A 25,026-nucleotide genomic window follows, 5' to 3' on the forward strand; every position below is an offset into this window, starting at 1 on the left:
AGCTATTGGCCTCACCTAATTTCCTGATGGCCCCATTTCAAGTTGATACTGTGTTAGAGAGAGAATTAAATTTCAATTCTACATACTTCATGGATAAGCAACACCTTGTGTGACCCAAGCTCACCATCTAGACCCAGCGGCATGTTCTGATGTGATTATACCAGTTTTTTGGGCTTTATGTGCAACAGGTAATGCTGCTTGCTTTGACTTTCTATTGAGATATAAGGTACCTGCACTTTACCTCTGTCCTAAAGATAGTGAGGGTCATTTTTCATGTACCACAGTTTGGAAAAAGTTGCTGTAAACTTTAACGAACACTTGTTCCAGTCCATGGGATATTTCTTTTCTCCATTCGGCAGGTGGTGTTGGAGAGCGAAGCTGCCAATTGCAGCTGGGTTTCTACCATCATGTTTCTCATGATGGCGGTAAAACAGTGGATCCCTACAGAAAACGACTGACTTGTGCACCTGATAAAATGGGTTCCATAGGAATCAATCGTAAACACCTCCTACAATCGTAAAGTGCAGGAGGCGTACATACTCATTCACAAATGTAGTGGAAAAGGAAGGTATAGACAGGGTAATTTTGCCTCTGCTTTACACTTTAATCTTCCTCTGTGTGATGGAGATTTTTTAGAAGTGCAGGAAAGTAACCAGAAGTGCCAACGGACGTGTCACACTCCAATTCAATTACCCTTTTTATTTTTTTAAATGACCCCCATGTGCTCTAACAGGCCAGAACGACGAGGCACAAAGACCTATTGGATAGGACAATCCAAGTCTAACCAATGTGGGGAAGTTAGGGCTATTATTACAACAATTATTTTTGCAGCTCTGTCTACACTTACACTGCCCAAAGATGCTTTGAGTAATTTTGATAACCTCGATGAAAGGATGGCAGCGTCAAGCAACATCTTTAGGCAGTGGGATGTAGAGGGATGTCTGTGGGAATGTATGCAGCATTATTGGCTGAAGCACTTAATACTCATAACCCTCAGAACTTTCAGGCTGGGGTGGAACTGGACCATCTGTTGGATATACAAGACAATATAATCTGTAGATTCTCGCATAGCACACAGATTGTTCTCCTGTAAATCACCTTGAACCTCCTCTAATGCAGGGGTCTGCAACATTTGGCTCTCCAGATGTTTTGGACTTCAACTCCCAAAAGCCCTCGCCAGCACAAGGAATGGTGAAGGGTCATGGGAGTAGCAGTCGAAGGTTGCACACCCCTGCTGTAATGCATGCCACCCAACTGCCATGTCCTCCTCTGTACCGCCATAGTGTGCCACTGGTCCTTCCTTTCCTTCCTGGCATCACTCCTCTCTCCCTCGGGGCCCTCATCCGCTTGCTCCTTTGTCCTTCCATGCATTTACCCATCTCTGCCTGCCTCCTTCTGAATCTTCAGTGTCAGCATCCTTCCACATCCGATACCCAGTATCAGGGGTGTGCTAGGTCTGGAAAAGATCAGGGGCTAATGTCGGGACTGGCAGGATTTGGGGCTAGCTACAGCCTGTTGGTTGTAGTCCATGAGCTTCTATCCGGGGCTACAACCAAAAGACCCTCATCGCCCCCCTAGCAACGCCTCTGCCCACTCCTCCCTCACGCAGATGGCTGCTCTGCCTTTTGCATGGAGCAGAAGCCAATTCTCAACAATCGCACAGGTGAATTATTCTAACACATTTCGTAATGTTTACCCTATTGAAGGACAGCACAGGTAGCTATAGCATTGACGTCTCACCACTTGGGCTACACCTACTTATAATGTCCCTGATTGATTTGCAATGGCTGAGTGAACTCTGGCCTCCAGCCCATTATCATGTGGTGTAGTTCGAAAGTGGGGAGTTGTGAAGGAAAGCTTAATGACGTAATGTGGCAATATCGCCAAGTCATGGGCTTTCATTGGGCTAACATATAGTTGGCCCTAGACTCAGCAGAGCATGTCACAGGCGTAGTATGCAGAGTCATGCCACCTCTTAATTGCTCTTGAAGTTCATTAAAAGGCTTAAGTCTCTGGCGGGAATTTGTTTTCCAGTTTTTCTCTTTAAATTCCAACTGCGAAAGACCAGATCCTACAACATAAAGCTTGTCCTTAATGTCCATAGCTCTCCACCCATTCTCAGTAAGAGTTAAGGTAACAGGCTCAATGTGACACACTCCACTTTGATTATCTTCCATGCTAGGCCTACTGTAGAGACCAGGAAAATGTGTTATGATTGCCTGGCTGCAACATCAGCACGGGGAGGGGGAGGGGCTGAAGGTAAAATGTTGAAATTAGTTCAGCACACCCTTGTCCTGCAAGAGCCATATTTATGTTTAATTATAGCTATATGTTTTATTTGTAAATTTTTGTGTATTATTTAGTTATTTATTGAAATTGTGACTCATACCTCAAAATCATTTTACGTAGTCGAAAGAGGAATGGGAATGTCAGAGCCAGTGTAGATCTGTTGAGTTTGTACACACTTTTAATGGAGAAATCCAAACGCAGCTGCAGACAGAAAGTACCTTAGCCATGTGGTGGCAACTCCCATTAACAATTCCACATGTTCGCTTTCACGAAGTGCATTTCAGAGGGAATTAGTGTGATGTCCCTTGCGCTGGGTCTTCTTTAAGCTATGGTACTGTGCTGCAGAACATCCTACAGTATGGGGGCCACACCCAAATGCCCATTGTAATACGAATACAAATAGTGAGTTTCACAGCTTCAAAGGTTCTGGACTGAGTATTTATGTATTTATCTTTTTTTTTCATTTGTTAAGCGCACTAAACCCAAAGGCATTATGGCAACGTATGCAGAGTAATTGAGCAGGTCAGTTACACTTCAAAACAGTTACACTTTCGCATGAAATTAAACATCAAAACATTACAGCATTACAAGTTAGACCAGTCGGTTGTCATCTGAAGGTAGGCATTGATCAAGTAGCACTCAATGTGAAAACGAGAGCTTTTAATGGCTTCCTGAAGGACCAGTGGGACTGATCTGATCTTAGTGCAAGTGGTAGAGTTCCAGTTTTTGGCAGCGATAAATGGGAAGCTCTGACCTCCAGATCTCTTCCTCCTGAATCAGGCGGCGTTTTGTGAGCTTGTGGGCGTAATAGAGACAAGTATATACCAAAGTATTAAGTGGATTGGTCGTTCATTACATAATGCAAAAATTGCTACATATCTCATGTATTTTAAATTGTATTGAAAGTGCTTATTTGTCTCTTAACAATGCATTAGCTTGACTGTTGACAGTGCTCTGTCTATTGTCAGTTTAAATGGATCATTAGAATTGCTGCTAGAAGCACCACATTTAACCTCCAACTAAACTGTATGACATGTACAGTAAATATGATCGAAATCAATAAGGAACGTGGATTATATAACAAACCAGCCAAACAGCTACCAATTCAAAATTAAACAAATAGAATGGGTTAAACTAGAGATCATGAGTGTCCCAACCTAATTTATACAGTATATACTATAAATAGGACAATAATAAAGTGTTAGAGTATTAATTAAAAAACACATTTGACAATATTATGAAATTAACACAGCATTAATACTAAATGAAGACCATCAATAAGCAGCAGTATGAATAGTTCAAATTAATCATAAAGTGAATACTAACACTTTTTTGCTTTCTTTGACTTTCTTTCCTTTTTCTAATATCACTCTTTTTTACTTTTCAACTTATGAGTTTTATTCTAAAGCATGTATGTAAATGTGTGGACTAGCATTTTTATTGGTTGAATTTATGTTTAGTATATCATTTATGATTTTGATGTTTTTTATTTCCTTTTTCTGACTTGCACTCTATTAAGAAACAAAAGACCATGGTAATATAGATTTGTATTCACAAGAATATATCTTGAAGCACGCATACATGCAGGCGCTAGAAATCGGAGAGCACTGTCAGCAGTCGAATAAAAGCATTGTTAATAGACAAATGATCATACGTACAGTAACATTGTGCAATAAATGACAAAGAGAGGGGAACACTGCGCGCAGAAAGGGGCACTGACTTTGTGCATCTAAAAAGGAATTCACAAGATTCTGGGAGGGATGCTCCACGCATTCTGGAGATTGGGGTATGGCATTTGACACATAAAGTTATTTATATTTATTATAAACGTGTTACCACACCAATGCATTGACACATACACGAAAACAACTGCAAAACTAGAATCACAGGGCCCGATTTATGGAATATTTGCCTGGTTGAAAGTGAATTTGCACTGCTGCAAAAAGTGAATTTGCACTGCTGCAAAAAGTGAATTTGCACTGCCCACACAAACCTGGATTCATGGAACCGTGCAAAGTCCGGCCAAAGTCAGCCCATAGTCAGTTTTGCTGTACAAAATGACTTTGCCCAGACTTTGATCAGTAAAAATACAATTTGCATGGTTCTATAAATCAGGGATTGTGTCGGTAGTGCAAAGTCACTTTGAACCTGGCAAATATTCCATGAATCGGGCCCATACTGTTCATAAATAATGTATCACTAATGCCTTTTACCTTGAAAAGCAGCCACAGATTCAAGGGAAAGAACTCTTCTTCCAGCAGCAGACAGGCTTCGGCAAATGTTCAATGAAGAGCAATAATTCAGTCTTTCTTCACATAATTGGATGATGGTCTAGATGATGAAATCAATATTTCTAGTAAGGACATTGTTTTAGAAACATACAGAGTTAGAAGTGAGCGTAGCCTGATGAATGCTCAAATACAGCCTGCACTGAAATTAATTGAATACATTGTTTATTCCAGTCTACATAAAATGTCCGTGGGAATCCAGACTGATTGTGCAATTGCTTGTTCTGGGTTTTTTCCGCATTTTTTATCTGTCCTCGCACAATGATCAGATGAATAATTGAGGAACTAAATGCCTTCGGCGAAGGGTTTGCAAATCTGGGACCCATCTGGCATTCTGGTCTATTGCCTGCTTTCATCCGTGCAGTGAATCCAGAGTCATTGCCACTGTACACATATTTCCAGTGTGTAGATCAGCAATGAAGGTGGTCAATAAATAGAAAACAGCAGCCTTTTACCCAGTGACTACTCCTATTTCATGCATGTGATGAAAACCAGGTCCAATCAGGAGAAATATTCTAATTCCATTGGAACCAGAATGTACTTCTACTGCAGCATGGACTGTTTCTCTACCAGTGTGGAAAATCGGCATTCAGGGTCAGGTTCCCAAAGGCATGAGCTGAAATTCAACGTGACAACACTTTGTAATAGGTGGCCAGTGGTAGATGATAAAAACGTCACCATGATGCTTGTGGTGGGTCTGAGTGTGTGCTCTTTTGGGGTGTTTTTACAGAGAATCTTGTTGAATGTTAGCCTCATTGTTTAAGTTATTCTTATGATGTAACTGAGACCATAGCTGCAATAGTTATTCTGGTGATTAGTCTATCACATGTTCCTGGCCTGTCCCAGTGTGCATGGGTGAAGACAGGTGTGCCTTTAGCACACTTTCAGCACATGTTTTGCTACTTGCCACTTCACCTGCTCTGACCCAATGCTTTGTGGACATCACTATGGTTGTGAAAGAGAGACTCTTTCTCCAGGTGTCTAAGTAAAGAAACTCTCCTTATCCCCCTCTGTGTCCTTTTATCTTACACCCATTATATTCAATTTACATTGTTTATGGTTGGTTAGCGCTTATTATCCATTAGTTGGATTAATCATTGTGGAACCCCCTTTGCATTAATTGTACTGAAAAAAGAAGAAATTACTCTGGCAGAATGTTAAAATGTGCTTGTAGAAAATGGACTTTGATAACCTCTAGAACTTTAGAACATGTCTTTCTAAAAACTAAAGATGACTCACAATGTGCAAATAATCTTGAGGATTATTCAATTAATTAAGAAAGACACGTGACAGCTATGAATATGTTTGTTCCAATCAAATCAGTATTTTATAGATAAATGAGAACTTTTGCCAGAAATGATAGACAAAGAAAGTTGGAGAAACAAAAGAGAATATCAGACAAATGGAATGTAAATAAAAACGAAACCATTGTTCACATCTATTTTAGAATTTCAAGAGAGATGAGTTTCATTATAAGATCATTACTTATCCTGCAAACCATGATGGTTCCTCATATTTGGAGGTGGGTTAAAACAAATCAAAAGATTGTGTCTACTTCCTTCAATAATGAAAGGAGAATTTACGCGCAGTTGAACAGATGAAGTCATCAAAAGAACATGTTGGTATTTTGAAATGAAATGATTCTATGATTTAAACAAACATAAGCAACCCCACTCTTGAATTGGATCCATGTGCATAATTCATGTTTGGCCAGATAATGAACACGGCGGAGTATCGTGCAATAAAAGGTTGCAGCCAGTGGATTCTTACAGTCTTTTAAGGCAATGAAACCCCAGTGGGTCGCTTGGGACTCACAACAGAGAAGATCTTTGCGAGCCCTCTTGAAGGCCATCAAGCACTGCATAAACCCTCTCCCCATGGAAGACCAGACTGCCACTCTAGCATCCTTCATGGATGACATAGTGTTTGTCTCCACAATCAAGACCCCTCTGAAGAAGCACTCCTCACTTACTGGGCAATACCGACAGCTCACAAACACAAGGCACCTTCCCCTAAACCCACAAGACTGGACAATCCTCCCGCTTCTCATGAAAACAACACTGGATGGAGACAGCCTCAGAAACTATCACCCCATGGTCCATCTTTCCATCCTAGATAAGATCCTTGAGGAAGCAATAGCCACACAACGCCTCCAATACTTAGATGCCAGCATCTCTTTTAGTCCTACCAATCTGGCTTCAGACAAATATACAGCACAGAAAGAGCTAGCATCAAGTTGATTAACAACACCCTTATCATATGTGAAGATGGCCATCCTTTCCTCCTGTTTACCCTGGACTTCTTAGCTGTGTTTACAAAGTAGACCAGCAGATAATCACCAATATTCTATATTAACTCATGGCGATCAGGTCAACCTATCTCAGTTGGTCCAAATCAAATCACAATGACTGCCACAAATTCATCAAATGCATACCTGCATTCCTAAGCCTACAAGGTCAGCAATAGTGTTCCAGTTCCAGTATTAATTAGTGTATTGTGGATTGTTTTGTCTTCAGGAATGTTATGAAATGTTGCATTTCTGATTAAACAAAGAACAGCGCCACGAAGACTATGGGCATCATTATGACCGTGGAGGTAACCATGCCGCTTTTTGCGGCATGGCTACCCCCATTCCGGGTATCGGGTCCGGGTTCCCTGAATGGGGAAATACCATGCCATTCCGACATTGGAGGGCCCCGGTATTTCCCCATTCAGGGAACCAGGACCCGATACATCCCCATTCCCATTTCAGCCCCAATAGGGCTCAATGGGAATGGGGATGATGCTAACAATGGGCCCATTAATGACGGCCCCGTTAACCCCCTACTGCCTCATTACAAGGTCTGCTCACGGGACCCGCTAAGGACATCTGGTTTTATCAGGCGTCCTTAGCAGGTCCCGAACAACAATGGGAGATTTTTTGAAGAACATCAAATTGTTTTATGTTTAATGCAGTTGTTAAGACAGGCATCATGCCATCAAGTTGGACAAGTAGTCTTTGGACCACAAGCCCCCACTGTTATAGGCCAATTTCCTTACTGAACATTGCCATGTCCTGGAGGGGTTGAAAAATAAACTCCTGTGCCAAATAGCAGGTCTCCCTGCAGATACCCCTGGTAGCACCTTATCAGCTGAACTGGGGGTGTTCAGTTTGAAGGTGTGATGCCTGTTAAGATTTTTTACTTATTTTTTAAAAGAACATCTGCGATTTTCTGCTAATCATAAAGTGAATTTCAGTGTACATGTGATTACAGCCTCACCTGGTAAAGAAAAATATGTGTGGTAGGGGGGTTGTAAGGCACTTTCCATTTGGATAAGGGTGGGATATAACTAAATGTGGCACAATAATCCATCTCAAAATAGCTCTTAAACCAAGAGCCTGTCTGATGGGGGGAGAGGCAGATATCCAAAATATACATAAGATGACCTCTTTAGCTTTATATACAGATGTACGTACGCCTATAAAATGGCAAGGAGAAATCTGTGAAATAAGATCTCGAGAATGCAGGAGGCTGATGCTAATGGTACCTTCAAATGTACACACCCTATCAATAAATTAAGAATGTGTACAGGAGGAAGCACAAAGTGTGCCTGCAAAATAGGGAGCAAACTTTCAGTTCATTTTCTGTTAATTTTGTCATTGTTTCTCCGTTTTGCATAAGCGTGAAAATGCATGGAAGCTATGTTTTATATAATTAATTGTAATGACGAGGGTTTTATATACAGCTTGTTTGAATATGTTAAATCTGCTTTGGGCTTCTTCTATGTGCATTTTATGAAAAATATGATACATGTTTGTAAATGTTGCAAACTTAATGGAAAAATATGATTAAATAAATATTGATTGAGTAATACTGGTCATTACTTGGTAGGCTTCAATGTTCACTTCACTGAGGCTTTGGAAGTTACCCCCTAAGAATTATTGTTGGTATACAATACCAAATAGTGTACTTTAAAGCTCCTGAGACCTGTTACATTAGTGGAAAAGTGGTTAAAAGTGGTTAGAAATAAAAATAATACCTTTCTGAAGGATTTGGAGCTTCTGCTCTCTGCCCAAAAGGGATTTTACACAAGACTTAGTGGGAAACATTAGTCAAAACTTTGAGCATTTGATAACCACGTCATAGAGGGGTCTGGTGGTGCTAACTAAGTATTTGGATTAACTAGTTGGCTTGTAAATTGCAACTTATTAACATTAACTTAATTGGATTTGAATATAGGGCAAATTCATTATGAAAAATGTTGCATTCATTTACCTTATCTGCCCATTATTCACGTGCCAGATGGGCAGAGTATCAAACAACAATTTTCCCACTAGGACACTATGTAATAATAAATATATATGACACTAAAATTAATATCGCCGATAAATATAATGCATGGTGGCATCAAATACACACCTCACTTGTACAAAAATCAGTGCATGCTAATGATTTAATAAGGGAAAATTGGGTATGCATGCCACTTATTTGTCCATTATGCTCCTACAAGCTATACCCAGGAGCCGAATATGACAATTTTCTACAGGACACAAACATGGTTCAATTATTTTACTCATTAATACACCTTTCAGTTGGGTAAATTATCGGAAGATGACAGGGTTTTAACAATGATAATACTATAATAAGTAAAGACATTTTCCGAACAATAATTTGCATGGTTGGCAACAAACACAAATCTTGCATGTATAAAAATAAGCCATCTGGTACCACAGTAGGCTCATTGGCCAACATTCCCACACGGTTCAGACTCTGTTCTGGCTATATTGCTACTGAGGTCTCATCCCTTCAGCACCTCCTTCTAGGCCTTTAGGGTTCTACGAGAAACATGTTGCTCCCGAGCTACATGTTGGGGATCACTGATCTACAAGACTGTCATCAATAAGTCCCCAAGCTACCTCGCTGAGAAGCTCAGCATCTTTGGAGGCCTACGATCTTTTAGAAGCCAGGGTATTTACAGACTTGAACTTTGCCAGTGCTGGAAGGAAAAACCAGAAGACATTACATTCTTAGTCTGCTCCCCCAGACTCTGGAACATGCTCTGTGTTAACACCAGACTCCCCCTTGCGTCTACATTTCAGGAAGAAGCTAAAGAGCGTTGTAGAGGAACAGACGTAAATATCTGCCGGAGATCCTACCCCCCATCTTCCCTGTATTGGAGAAATGAGACCATGCCCTGTCTAACCACAGCTCCTGTACCAATGCTGCAGCGAGTTTATGGAAGATGATATCCACTAAGATAACCATACCGAATGTACCCGTGAGTTGAAGACAGCCTGCAGGAGGAATTCCTTGAAGGTATATGCGAAAGACTGAAGAAAATGAACTGATGCTGTCATAAGAATGTGTGCACAACGTCCTGAAATACAGAATGAAGATGATGTATGGATCCTAGAGGACAAGTGACGAAATAAAGTATCGAGTGAACCTTAAAGTGTAGAGGAAGAAGATTACACATTAACAAAGTGCTACAGAAATCAGAAGTTGAATGACTGTACATACGCTGAAATGCAAGATAGATCAAGTCATCATATAGGCTAGCTACAAGTAGTGAATAGAATGCAGGTGAAAACACCACTGTACAGAAACTAGACATTGGTATCAGGAAATAAGGCAGAAAAATCACTAAGAAAGAATGAAAGTCGGTGTCGCAGTAGAATAGCAGGTTACTGACGGTGCCTGGAAGGGCTGTCTGGCTTGAAGTCAAGAACGGAGAAGTCACGGTCAGCTATCTACTTTGAAGAAGAAAATGTGTGCAGAGGATGAATCCTCTCCCGTTAAGGTGTAAGAAGGAATACAAAGGATGCAAAGTCTTAATTCATTTAAAACATTTAAAAGCTTGCAGAATGAAAAGAATTGTGGTCTCTTGTCACGTGAGTAAATAGGGACTGAACTGGAAGTTCCAGACATGATAGCGAGTGCCTTCACTCCTGTGCATTCCCAGGACAAGAATACGCTGCAAGGCCAACTACAAAGAGAGTTTCATGGCAGGCGGCATGGGTGATGAGAGATGCTGGGCTCATTGGGTGGTAGGGCATCCTTATGTCCTATCTATTTGCACCTGTGTCTTGGTTTATGTGCTGCTAATTTAACCAAATGTTCCAGACATTGAACAAGCGTGCCTACCAATTGTATTAGTCTGTATAACAGAGGACCTTATAGCTAGAGAAGCCAATGAAATACTGTGTAACTGATTTGTCTTAACATGACGCGCTCAAAGATGTAGTCATGAGTTGTCCACCAGATATCGAACAGCCAATAACAAACCTAGCTACTATATGATTGTATATCTAGAAGTGTCCCTTAAAAAATCCCAACCCTTGATAGGTTTTTCACTATTGCCACATAGTATAACGTAACTCTGACGCATAAATAAGTATATAATTGTATTTTTGCAGAAATCGCTGAGACTGACTCAGGCGGAAGGTGAAGTGGTAGGATTCTAGGAGGAGTCGATACCGAAGGCTTCAAGTTCATTAAACAGATGTAACCAGACTAAGGGTAATGGCAATATGAAGGGTGGGATTGAGATATTTTTGGGTAACAGGAAATTTTGTGTGGATAAAAGAATGGCTAGGTAATCCTATTTCAAGGGACACAGAAGAAGACATCTCAAATACCAGTCGAAATATTAAGAAGGGAGAATACGCACAGTCAGGACTGTGTAAGGTGATGTCTTAAACTCAGTACGAAGTAATATAATTTTAGGCGAGGAAAGAATCCTCCTTACTATAAACATTATAGGGAAAAGGGAAGGTGATCACAAGAGTTATTAATGTGTGTTGTGTTATTATTTTAAGTATTATTTGATGTATGAAGTTACGAAAAGTGATGAAATTATAAAACATCAAAGTGACGTTGTTTTAAGTTAAAGTGTAGTAAACGATTGGCACCAATCAAAAGACAGACAGGGCCAGTCAGAAGACAGGTAGGACCAGTTAGACAACAGAATATGTGGTTGAGACAAAAGAGGATTGAGCGGCGATTGATGGTGCTTGCTCATATTTATTGTTTTGAGATTAAAAGTGTTGAGCAATAAGCTTTGAGATAGAGGTAGGGTTTTATTAACAACCTTGTAAGTATCAACAGTTCGTTGTGACTTATCATTATGGAGGACATTCCTCTTATGCACCTTTATAAAACATTACCACTGCATGCGCCCAAGCTCAAACAGTACAGTGCAGAATGGGTAAAAGGCACAGCTGATAGAATGTTCATGCCATGGCCTCAAGGTGGATCATTGTCAAATGCAGTATTACAACACATGACCACATATGTGCACACTGTATGCACGGGAAAGAAATTAGAGAACTTTGGAAAATGTACCAAGAGGCGAAAGAGGACCCATTATCTGAGGCGTGGGTACTTACTCAGCATAAAGGGGAGGGCATAGAGCCCTCGGCTCCTCTTACTCCACCCGAGATTAAGAACATAGATGCATAGATGCAGAGGAGATAGAATGTTATCCTTTAAAAGGAATTAAAAGCAGCCGTCGGGTTTTGCAACCCGATGTAGGAATCCCCTGTTTATAGTAGAGATGACAGTCCAGAAGAGAGAAATAAGAAGGAAGATGCCTGCAAGTTCATATGAGATAAAGCGGAAAGAGATGAGATATTGAATATATCAACAGATATAGACAGAAAAATTAAGTGATGGAAAGGAGAAAAGGATAGGGCAGATGAGGTAACAATTGTAAAGAACAAATGGATGGGAGGACAGATATTACTCAAGTTAGATGGGAAAAGCATTGAGGAGGTTAGGCAGAGGGAAGATAAAGAAAAGCAAGACAAGAAGGATAGCGAACGAGAAAAGCGTCTGAGGGAGGATGAGCAAGGAAGGAAAAGCATGGTACAACAGGAAAAGATATATAGAGAAGAACAAGAGAAAGACAAAAAGCGGGTGGAGGAACAAAGTATGACAGTAGGAAGAAAGAAATAGAAGAAAGGGATAGGAGAGAAAGAAAGAAAGAGGAAGAAGAGGCACGAGTGAAGGAAAATAAATTACAGAGAAGGAGAGAAGAAGAACGAAGGGAAGAAGTAAGAAGGGAAGCACAAAACCAAGAAGAAGAGACGGCAAGAAGAGACACAAGAAAGCGAGAGGAAGTGGAAAAAGGAATAGAACAGAATAGAAGGCAGTGTGGTCTTGATGCCAGTCTTGTTCTTAAAGAATGAATAAGGCCGAGCGATGAAATACAGGGACGATGGGACACGAATGAGTGAAAAGAGTCAAGAAGAGGTAAAAGATATGATGCAGAAAGTATTGGAGAGAAGATTGATAAGATATATCAGCAAATAAGGCAGAACAGCGAGCATTGGACTCAAGGGAGTGGCTGACTATCCCTGATACCAATAACAAGAGATGAGGAGGAAAACATGTTTAGTGATAAACACAGAGCACTGTCTTTAAGTAGATTACATTTAGATAGAGAAGAGGAGGATGAAAGTCATACCAGTTGGGGTCTAGCAATGTCAGACAAAGAAAGAGAGTCAGGTCGTGAGATAGAAGGGGAGGGTACATGCATCCCTTGGGAAGTCACCATCTGGATAAGGAGGTAAAATGGTCAGATCTGGAACACCCTAAGGCAAGAACACCAGATCCGACACCGTATCCAAAACTTTCCCAAATAGGATCATTTAGTGTGGGGGGAGAATCCCCACCCAATGGGAGTAGATTAAGGTTGTTACCAGCACAAAGGGGAATAGGGACGATTTCTCCCGCATTGGGTAAACAAATAATAGGATCAAGTAATTGGATGTGGGTCTCACAGTTCCCCTTGCTAGAGAAGGGGGGGGGGGAAGGACTGCAATTAATTCTATAGCCCCAGATGGATAAAGATAACTTGAAATGCAAGTTATCGAGTTTGACTTCAGGGCCTGGGAAATGGGTATACAAATTAGAGAAAATGACAGGGGGAAATACTTTGGCCATAGGGGACATAAAATACCTACTGGCAACTATTCTTGGAGAGAGAGCTGACAACATTTGGAGACGAGTGGGATATGCCAGTGTGACAGCACAAAATACAGCACATGATGGAGCACCATTTAATAATTGCAGAGCAGACATTTGGAGGGCTCTTTGGGTACAGTATCGCGATACGTCGGGTATGAGTGCAATTATGACCTCTAAAATCAAGGAAGATAAAGACCCTATTGCTTATATTCAGGATATTCAAGAGATATGGTAGCTTGAGACACGTGTACCGTGGAAAACAACAGTGGTGTTATTTTATCATATTTTGTGTCAGGGATTACAAGAACAGTTACAGAGACAAATGAAAAAACAAGTAGGAGTGGGAGCGAAGCCTTGGGCTCAGATACTGTTGACTATCGTGCATCATTGCAGATTGTTACATCAGAAAAAAATATGAGAACAGAAAATTTGAGGAAACCAAGTTAGTTCAGAAGAAGTTGTCAAAATGTGCTATAGAAGGGGCAGTATTGACGAGTGGATAAGGAGTAGGGATGCAGGAATTAATGGGTGCATTGCAGGTGAATAATGTACACCCAGTGGATCAAAATGGGTATGTATTTTTGCCAAAAGGTAGAGGTGGAGGATTTAAAGGAAGAGGAGGTGGATTTCATAACACCTAAGCAAACACAATAGAATGCGAATGCAGGACAAATACTGACACCTAAAATAGGGGGTGTCACTGTGGTAGGAGGGAATCCTTTCACAGGGACAGGGATGAATTTGTACCCTCAATATGACAGCTCACAGGGTGACTTGATGTGTTCAGTACTATCATTAACACCAGACCTGCAAGAGGAAACAAGGATCAATGTGATGATAGGAGGCAAATCGTTTTCCTTTCTTGTAGACACTGGGGCGACTTGCTCTTCTATAAGGGAGGGAAAATACCCAATGTCAGGTATTGCCATGAATGTTCAAGTGTTCTCTGTAGCTATGAATTTAATTCCTTTTACTGATAAATTACCTGTTTCTATATGGGAATGTGCCATTTCTGTCCCCTTGTTATATTTGCGACAAACGCCAGTTAACATTCGAGGTAGGGATTTGATGAATATTTCATTCACTACTTAAGGAATAGTGTGCTCCACCTCAGGAATACACTGTTTAAATATAGGAGCGTGTATACTGGCCTTTACAGGACAAGTTGCTCTACAAGGTGTCCCGGTTGATCCTGAAGTCTTCATGTATGGGGTGAGCATTTTATTGTCATTGCTACCTGGATTAGTAGGGAAAATTGTGAAGATATCTGATGAATTTTTATTTAGAACACAAGTACCTACGGAGGAGGAAGAAGGGCAGACTATTCCTATAGAATTGGAAACATCTATAGTACTAGGAGAAATAGCAATGCTTGAAGGAGTAGATGACAAAGGCAGAGCAATGGGAACAGTAATATCTCTTGAAGAGGGATACTGATTGACTGACATAACAGATGAAAATACGTTCAGAGATGAATGTATCGATGATGAGGTAGTGTTTTTATAATTATTCCATATTGGATCAAGTTTGTGAAATGGAAAGTCCCACAGCGAATGGCACTAATGCGGCAAAGACCCTTGTTCTTTCAGGAAGACCTAGAAAACGTGTCAAATGTCCTTTGGACCATTGGCCCATATGACGTTGGCCTATTGAAGGGAATAGGAGAGGTTAAAAGAAAACTGAAGCCAGGAGCAATTTTACCCCGAGCAAATCTGTAACTGTAGCCCATGTCTCGAGAGGCTGATGAAGGCATATTGATGAATTTGGGAATCCTAGTGCCATTGGAGAACCCATGCAATACTGCAGTGTATTCGATTACAAAATCAAAAGGAGGCTCATGGAAATATTTCCAGGACTTGCACCCTCTTAATCTGATTGTAGAAGCAAAGTTTCCATGGGTTCCGAGTCCTGCAACAATATTTTGTAGCATTCCATTTGAAGCTAAGTACTTCACTGTGATCAATTTGAAAAATGTGTTTTTCTCGATCTCGTTGCACAAAGGCTCACAAGACCTTACTTCCTTTACATTCAGGCAAAAGAGACTAAAACATATTCGACTGCCTCAAGGGTACTGTGTGTCTCTGTCGATCTTTAACAGGATCCTACAGATGGATTTAGGTAATATTGAACTCAAGAGTGCAGTAATTCAGTATGTAGATGACATATTAATCTGCAGTAAAACAGAGGATGAATGTAGGCAGGACTCTGTTCAGTTAATGACTATATTGGCAGACGAGGGATACAAGGTAGACAAGGAGAAATTACAGTATTGCCAGAAAGAGGTGTTGTACATAGGTCAGTTAATTTAACATGTAGGAAAGAAGCTGACACCTGAATGAGCTGAGGCTATCATGAAAACACCAAAGCCAAATACATTGAGGCAAATGCAGCAATTCCGACTTGAGCACATATACAAAACTGCTCTTGCAAACACTTAAGAAAGCACAAGTTGGTAAGGAAAAGATAGAATGGACTAAAGAAATGGAGGAAGGATTTGAGGAATTAAAAAGAGCAATCTGTACAGCTCTAGTATTGGGAATTCCCAATTATAGTGTAGAATTGAATTTTTTTTCACACACCAATGGGTCAGTAATGACAGCAGTGCTCACACAAAGAAGGACTCTAGGGTATAACCCTTTGGCGTATTACAGTGGGATTTTAGATTCAGTTATGAGAGGACATTTTCCATGCGAACAAACTTTGGCTGCTGCCACATTTGCAATTGAGAAGTCCACAAGTATTACCAGGGGCTTTGCCATGATGCTATACATGGTGCACGCCTTATTTGCCATTCTGGAGAAACCCAAAGGTACATTGACTTCGCAAAGAGAATCTGCGTATGAGGTGATGATTTCTAATCCAGTGATTAAAATTGTGAGGCATAAAATAGTGAACCAGCCACGTTTATAGTGGAACCTGTAGAAGAAGGTGATCATGCGCATGATTGTTTTAATTATGGTAAATTTTATGATGATATACCCCATGTGAAAGAAAATGCTTTAGCGGGAGGGGAAGACTACGAACTCCTTTTTCAGCACAGGCAGCAGAATTGGTAGAGCTTATTGTTGTACTCGATAAATGCAAGGATCAGGAAGTGATGGTTTACAGTGACTCCACCTATATGATAAAGCAAAAACAAAGAGGTGATGGCTGGAAGGTTTAGAATGAATCTTAACCACTGGCAATGCTCTGGGCAACCCTCCAGACCACCGTTCTTCGCCTGCCAAGCCATTACAGAAGGGGAAAGACCATATGCAAATCAGGCTTGGCCCCACCCCAAAAGGGGCAGTCCAGCCCGAACTGCTAGGCCACATCCCTTCTGCACGAGACCACAAGCATCCCCAAACATGTTTCGCCCTTGTTGGGGCTCATCAGTGAGGAGTAGCTTCACCTATATGATGTCAACCGTACACGCAGGGCTGTCAAGCTGAAAAGGGAGGGGTTATCTCTACACAGATGGCACTCAGTACAACATGCATTTTTATTGGAAAGGCTTATTAAGGCACAACTCCCAGCAGCCATACAGTCGTTAAATTCACAGCGCATACTAAACAAACAGACTTTATTTCTTAGAAGTCCAAAGGGTTGCATATTCCTCTGAAATTTTGAGTTTTACAATTGAAAATATTAAAGAAGTATCGAATAGAAGCATGCTGGAATGAGAGGAATTTGATATGCTGTTAATTATGCAACTAATAGAAATACAGGGCAGAGCGCCGCAAGAAGAGCAGGAGCTATGGAGACGTAGGCAGTGTTCATTATCCCCCACGGTAGCACTATGGAGACAGGAAATCACTGGCCAGTGATGCCTGCAGCGTTACTGAAAGTGGCACTTGAGCAGCTGCATTACCCCACACATATAACAAGAGAAAGTCTTGCTGCCACCATTGCAGAAGACTGGTTTGTTCCCAATGTACTGTAACACGCTGCACAGTTCATTGTGAATTGCATCGTGTGTCAGAGGTTTACAGCTGGGCATACACTAAGAACAATCAGAGGAGTAATAACCCGTCCGGATGGCCCTTTTCAACATTTACATGTAATGGTTATAGGTATCTATTAGTGGTGGTGTGTCCCTTTTCCCGATGGATCAAAGCTGGTCCTTGTACACATCCTGATGCCACTTGTGCAGCAAAGTTTCTAGTGCGCGAAGTATTTCCAAGATGGGATGTGTGCAAAGTATTTAGGTCAGATAATGGGCCACACTTTGTTAATTTAAATGTAAATCGGCCTACTACCAATTCTCCATTTATCCTAAAAATTATGGATAGAGTAGCATATGAGCAACAAGCAGCATATATTAAGGAATACCCTTTCCTGAACAATGGGCAATCAGGCTTCCGTCCGGGTTACAGCACAGAGTCCGATGTCCTGGAAATCAAATCAAATATGATGTCAAAAATCAATGAATGATCTACTATGCTACTGATGTCCTTGGATCTCTCTGCGGCATTCGATTTGGTGGAACATCAACTCCTCCTGGAAAGGTTGGAGTGTAGAGCCAATTTTAGTGCTACTGCTAGAAATTGGATGCAGTCTTTTTTAGGCTCAAGAACAATTTGGGTATGCAGCAAACAAGCGGGGCAGACCCAATAACTATGGACTATGGAATTCCCAAGGGAGCAGCATTGTCACCTATTGTATACAATTTATTCACGGTCCCTTTCTTTGATGATCTAAAACAGAGAATATATACTTTTCGAACTGCGCTGACGATTCTCAGTGTCTTATTACACTTTCAGGGAACTACGATCAGGATGTCACAACGGTAGCTAAAGTATATGATCTCATTCATAACTGGATGGATGCAAACAGCATGGCCCTGAATCACGGGAAAACATTGATGATGTTGACCGGCTCCAAACCAAGAATCAAAAAGTTGACATCAGATTACCAAACTTTTCGTATCGCCAACCATGGTATCCAGGTGAAGGAAAAAATCTAAATCCTTGGAGTCACTTTCGATCAATCCCTGAGTATGTCAGCTCATGTTAATAATCTGGTGCCTTCATCTGCGTACTACATCAGGCTTTTAGCACACATAAGACCATTTATGTTGCAAGCGGGGTGTGAAACCATTGCTAGAGCTATTGTAGCCTCAAAACTAGACTACTGTGGTTCACTCCTCATTAGCATATATAAAGTTGAATTGAAAAAACTTCAGGTAGTACAGAATAGTGCTATAAAAGCCATCATGTTCTTCGTAATATGCACATGTATCGGATGTAAGAAAGAAGTAGCATTGGCTACCAATTGAAGAAAGGGTGAAGTTTAGACTCCTCATCATGACGATTAAAAATCAAGCAGGCGTCACACTCACTTGACTCGAATGGAGACCGGGGCTACAGGTACCGAAAAATCTCCCTGGAACTAGTGAGAAAGGGCAGGTTTTGGTCAAGTGCTCCCATTAAATGAAATGCACTACCACCTACTATAAGAAACTGTGGGAAGATTAAGGAATTTAAAAACAAACTTAAGACGCATCTCTTTAGATAACCTGGCTCCCACCCCTCTTCTTTCTTGGATGAGTCCTACTAACGATCTGCGCCCGTATGCCCCGGGCCAACTTGGTTATGCATACTAAATAACAATAATAATAATAATAATAATAATAATAATAATAATAATAATAATAATAATGATAAATTAGCTGTTTGAACAAATAGGGCTTTTATTGAGTATAAAACATACATTGTCTTCTACTTATCACCCACAAGCAAACAGGATATGTGAGAGGCTCAACTGCCTCCTCAAGCAAAGAGTAGCAAAGTTCAGATCAACTGTGAAAAAGGGATGGCTATATTACCTACCCCAAGCCTTGTATGCCCTCCGAAATTAGGGAGGATCAGACCATCATCTTACGCCCCATGAGTTGGTAACAGGGCGTTGCATGAGGATGCCCCTTATTCCCCCATCTAGAGTCAGGAGTGATGCCCAGAGTGTAGCGCAGACTCTAGGTGATGGGATGCATGATAATTTGACATGTATGACTACCAGTGTTTCCTTCATTTCAGATAAAGTAAAGCATCGGAGGGAGGGTTTGAAGAACACAGAAGTGGACAGCCCAGTGACCAATGCAAACAAATTATTACCACCACCAAAGTTGTATGTTGGAGACCAAATGTTTATTAAAATCTTTACCCGTAGGTGGCACAAGCCAAGGTTTAATAGACCTTTTCATATGGAAGAAGTTTCACCCACTGCAGTTAGGGTGTCTGGAAGAAGAGCATGGTTGCATTTGGGCAATGTAACGATCTACAAAGGTGAGACCCTCCCTCTAGTACCCGCTGACCAGGAAGCAAGACAAGAAGAAGAACTGCTGTCTGTTCAGATTCGATCGATGACCAGGAAGAAGGACGATAAAACAGTGTGTGTAATTGCAAAACATTCATTTTTGGACTGGAATTCATTGGACACCCCTTAAAAATGTTGCAGGAACTTCATGGACTTGCAGAGAATTTCAGAGCTAAAACATTTTTAGAGATTCTTTGAAAAAAAAAATTATATTGACACTATAGCCAAGCACCAATTTGTAATTAGAAAATGGAAAAGAATTCAGTACCCAGATTCATTTTTAGGAGCATATCTATTTCAAGGATAATACATGACACCTGTCGACAGTGAAACACATAGGCCTGTAGTTGCCATGTTTGTGTTTATACTCCAATCATACCCTACACTTGTTAGGAGAGATGTTACTATTCTCACTTTTGTTCATGACCCAAAGAGTGGTCCAGTTATAAAAAGGCTTCTAATTGCAATAATTGAGCAGATTTTACAACTACGAATGTGAGTTAACCACCTGTATTGAATAATGATTCAGGACGAAGAGAAAGCAGTTGCAGGGAGACTAGAAATTCAAAGAGAAATGGCGTGGCACACAAAATGTTTTTCTAGACTCTTATGCCAGATATACATATGCATGCGCTTTCTCTTTTTCTTTCTGTACTTTACATTTTCAAGAATCTATAATTCTGATGGTTCCATTGAAAACACAACACATGTGATTTTTCCTAGTATGAGTACAAATGATGATCATTTCTTCGACCTATTTGGGCATGTCAGATGACATAAGAGGGATGCAGAAGAAGAGAACCAGGGGATAAATACCTATCTTGATAATTGAGTTCAACTGGGGAATAATACGTGGTACCAACGTATGAAAAAGGTGGGGAAGAGGGAATCTGATGAGAGCTGCTATATCTGCTCTTTCATCCCCTATGCCATAAATACAGTAGGGACATTAATTTCCAAAGAGATACATGATGCAAAGTGCCTCAGCCATCTAGCAGCATGTACAACCAGAGGACACTTCCAAGGGAGCTGGGTAACCCTGCGATGGCAATCAAGACAGTCGTTCCCATACCACAATGATTATATCAAGCCAACACAAATGGAAAAAGAGCATCGGTGGACAGATAAGATGCTTGGGTATCCTACTGTGGCACATGACAAAGTGATAATCGATGAAATTAAGAGGATGAATTGGTCTGACAAAACAGAAAATAATTGAATGCCTGGATGCTGGGAACGCTCACAACTGTTAATCTATGGACGAGTGATTACAACCAAAGGATGGGAAGATGGGATGATGTCCTGTACAGCTCATCTACCAAGGAAGGACGCAGTGTGTGGGGTGCAGAAGGTGAATGATGAGTTCCTAAAGTCATGGGCCAAGAACTCTAAACTGTTGACATGGGTGGATGATAAAGCAGGACCAATGGCTGTGGTCCCATTGATTAACGCAGCAATGTGCTTTCGAAGCACAAGCACATTTTGAGTTGGCGAGAATAAAGGGTGCAAGAACATAATTGATGTCCCAGGAATGAGGAAAGGGACTGCTGTCCAAATGGATTGCTATTCTGCCTGTGGATCCAGAGCATATATGAAGTTGCCTAGGAACTGGGGAGGGGTCTGATCCATTGTACTCATCCATGTTCCAGCCTTGGTGATTCCTCAGAGCGACCAGAAGATCGAGGGATTTCAACAAGTGGATGAGCACTTGAGAAAAAGGAGGTCACTTGCACTCAGGCGGGTGAAAAGAGAGAATTATTTCTCATCGAAATCAATAAAGGTTTAAGAAGACAGTCCTGATGAGCAAAAGTTGTTCAGCAAGACTGCTATGATAATGGCATCCATATTCATGCCTGGACCCCAAACATTAATGAATGCCAACTGGCTGCAGATTACCAGATGGGAGCTGCTACAGACAAGCAATGCCACTATAAAAGTATTTAACGCCATAAAAGAAGAATTAAGGGTCATAAGGTTAATGACCCTCAAGAACAGGTATGTCCTTGACATGATTAAAGCAATGAATGGAGGTGTTTGCGCCAAGGTCAGGCCTTCTTGCTGTACATTCATACCATCTCATGATGGTGAGAACAGGACTCTGATGGATGCTTTAACCATGTTGACAGAATGGTACACAGAAATAGAGGAGGAGACAGAGGCTATTGGAGATGACGATTAGGTCTCATACCTGTTTTCATGAATTCCTGACTGGATGGCGAGTATATTCTAGTTCCTTGGAGCAATATTGGTGATGATAATGTTTGGATTCTGTGTTATAGGATAATAATTGGCCAATGCCAGAAAACAGCAAAGAAAGCAGTGGGAATTAATATTATGATTGATGTGAAGGGTGAAACAGAAGACACCACTCAGACTGAAAGTACCATCAGAGACTGCATACAAGCAAGCATTGTGGCACCTCAGGGAATAAAATTCCTGTATCCAAGAGATCCTATGAATTAATTACGTGGGACATTGGGTCTTCTGTAACCCAAGTGGAGAATGTAATTACATGACCTGGAGTGTGAACGAACATATAATGTGGGCACCCTGAGGGGGGGTGACAAAGATATGGATACCAAAGAAACCTTTCTTCAAGAAAAAATTTAAAGGAGCAGGAAAACTTGAGGAGGTTGGTCGAGGACTCGACCAGAGGGGGGAATGTAGAAGAGCAGATGTACAATCTGCAGGAGTTACTACCCCCTACCTCCCCTGTATTGGAGCCCTGAGACCATGCCCTGTCGAACCTCAGCTACTGTGAAAATGCCGTGGGGAGTCTATAGAAGACAGTATCCATTAAGATGACCATACCGAATGTACCCTCGAGTTGATGACAGCCTGCAGGAGGAATTCCTTGAAGGAATGTGAGAAAGAACGATGAAAAACTGATGATGTCATAAGAAAGTGTGCAAAACCTTCTGAAATACCGAATGTAGACGATGTATGGATCCTAGAGGACAAGTGACAAAGTACAGTATCAAATGAACATTAAAGTGTAAAGGAAGAAGATTACATGTTAGCAAAGTGCTGCAGAAATCAGAAGTGTAATGAAGGTACATATGCTGAAATGCAAGATAGATCAGGTGATCGTATAGGCTAGCTACAATTAGTAAATAGAATGCAGGCGAAGATGCCACTGTATAGAAATTGGACATTGGTATCATGAAATAATAAGCCAGAAGATCACTAAGAAAGAATGAAAAGCTATGTTGCAGTAGAATAGCAGGTTACTGGAGCTGAGTGGAGAGGCTGTCTGGCCTGAAGTCAAGTACTGAGAAGTCTAGGTCAGCTGTCTATTCTGAAGAAGAACGTGTTTGCGGAGGATGAATCCTCTCAAGTTAAGGTGCAAGAAAGAACTCAAAGGTTGCCAAGTCTTAATTCATTTAAAACATTTAAAAGCTTGTAGAAGGAACATAGTCTTGGTCTCTTGTCACGTGAGTCAAGGATGGAAATAGTGCCTGACTAAAGTTCCAGACATGATAGCGAGTGCCCTCACTCCCATGCATTCCCAGGACAAGAATACTCTTCAAGCCCAACTACACAGAGAAATTCATGGCAGAAGGCATAGGTGATGAGAGATGCTAGGCTAATTGGGTGGTAGGGCAGCCCTGTGTCATATCTACTTGCATCTGGGTCTTGGCTTACGTGCTGCTAATTTAACCAAATTTTGCAGGCATGGAACAAGCGTGCCAACCAATTGTATTAGTCCGTATAATGAATGACCTTATAGCTTGAGAAGCCAATGAAATACTGTGTAACTGATTTGTCCTAAAATGACACGTGCAAAGAGGTAGTCGTGAGTTGTCCACCTGATATCGAACTGCCAATAATAAACCTAGCTCCTATATGATTGTATATCTAGATGTGTCCCAAAACCAATCCCAACCCTTTATAGGTTTTTCACTATTGCCACACAGCATGAAGTCACTCTGATACATAAAGAAGTATATAATTGTATTTGCTGCTGAAAATCACTGAGAGACTGAGCGTACATCCGTTGATGTTCGTTGTAACCTCCCTGTTTTAGAAATTGTTAATAAAACAGCGATTTGCCATCTGCTTGAGTTTGTCTGGTTATTTGGACATCCAGCCATAAATGCAGATTCCGAGGGCCATACTGTCAACCCCCTCTTCAAGGAATGGTTCCACTTTAACACGTAGATCCACCACCCCAACCTGAGATTGGCCAATATTCTCCATGCCCTCCCAACTCCCTTGTATTGATCCTTTGCAATCTGTTTCCTTCACTGTGTGCTTCACCCTAGGTCTTGTAATGCATTCCAGTGATTCCTGAAGCTAGGTCCACGCTAAACAAATATAATAACAATAATAATAATAATAATAATAATAATAATAATAATAATAATAATAATAATAATAATAATAATAATAATAATAATAACTAGACCTCCAGTGTGTTTAATAGGAGTTATGCATAGAATTTGCTACACTGGAAAACTCTCAGACCCCAACTTGATTCAGTTCTATATGATACAATTTATTTTGGATCTCACATTTGGTTAACAAATGGAAAATGTAGGGACCTTGTCTAGTGCTCTATTGAGAGTGCATAAGGATTATGTGATGCTGGACTAAATAGGGAAGGCAGGGTTATGAATATGGCTGACCCAAATAGGTATGTATAATGGTAAAACACTATTCTTCTAATCATTTTAAAAATATGTTTGTAGCATATCCATGTACCTCAATATCAGGTCTATTCAATGGTATCTCATCCAGCATGTGTTCCAGAAGGCTCACAAGATCTTCACTGAACTCTGGCTCCAACTCTGGCTCAACCACATATTCAATTGCTGCTTGCAGTGTAGCACCCAACGAATACACATGTGCCTGCAAAAAATAAATCATTAGATGTCTTACATAGTAAAACGTATCAGTACACAATTCCAGCGAAGCATGTGAAATTCGAATTTGGATATATTACTAAAAATATACCTGCCATCTGACAGAACCACATCACTATCACTGCCTACACACATCTCTGCCTCTGTTTTTCAAACACTAACATTTCCACCTTGTACAAAACAGATACCGCAATTGTAGCTCTTTCCTGCAAGACCAGTGGAAAAAAGGGCCTAAATGAACAGGGAAAACAATTTAGCTGTAAAAAAGAATTCAATTATTCAGGCACAGCAGGAACTGATTACACAACTTGTTCCTCTTCATTGCTACATTGTTATAGT

At 40.8% G+C, this 25,026-nt stretch overlaps 1 protein-coding gene across 1 annotated transcript in view; it reads right to left on the reverse strand.

Moving 5' to 3' along the window:
* Positions 1 to 25,026, reverse strand: part of KNDC1 (kinase non-catalytic C-lobe domain containing 1) — an 895,433-nt gene that overhangs the window by 711,070 nt on the left and 159,337 nt on the right. Inside the window, exons 4-5 of the mRNA XM_069611402.1 lie at positions 24,527 to 24,673; positions 4,503 to 4,620 (exon numbers count right to left, since the gene is read on the reverse strand). Of these exons, the coding sequence (XP_069467503.1) occupies positions 4,503 to 4,620; positions 24,527 to 24,673 (265 nt within the window). The remainder of the gene's footprint in view (positions 1 to 4,502; positions 4,621 to 24,526; positions 24,674 to 25,026) is intronic.

Source organism: Ambystoma mexicanum, chromosome 8 (assembly GCF_040938575.1).
Source record: "Ambystoma mexicanum isolate Mex_15411 chromosome 8, UKY_AmexF1_1, whole genome shotgun sequence".
Taxonomy (NCBI): Eukaryota; Metazoa; Chordata; class Amphibia; order Caudata; family Ambystomatidae; genus Ambystoma; species Ambystoma mexicanum.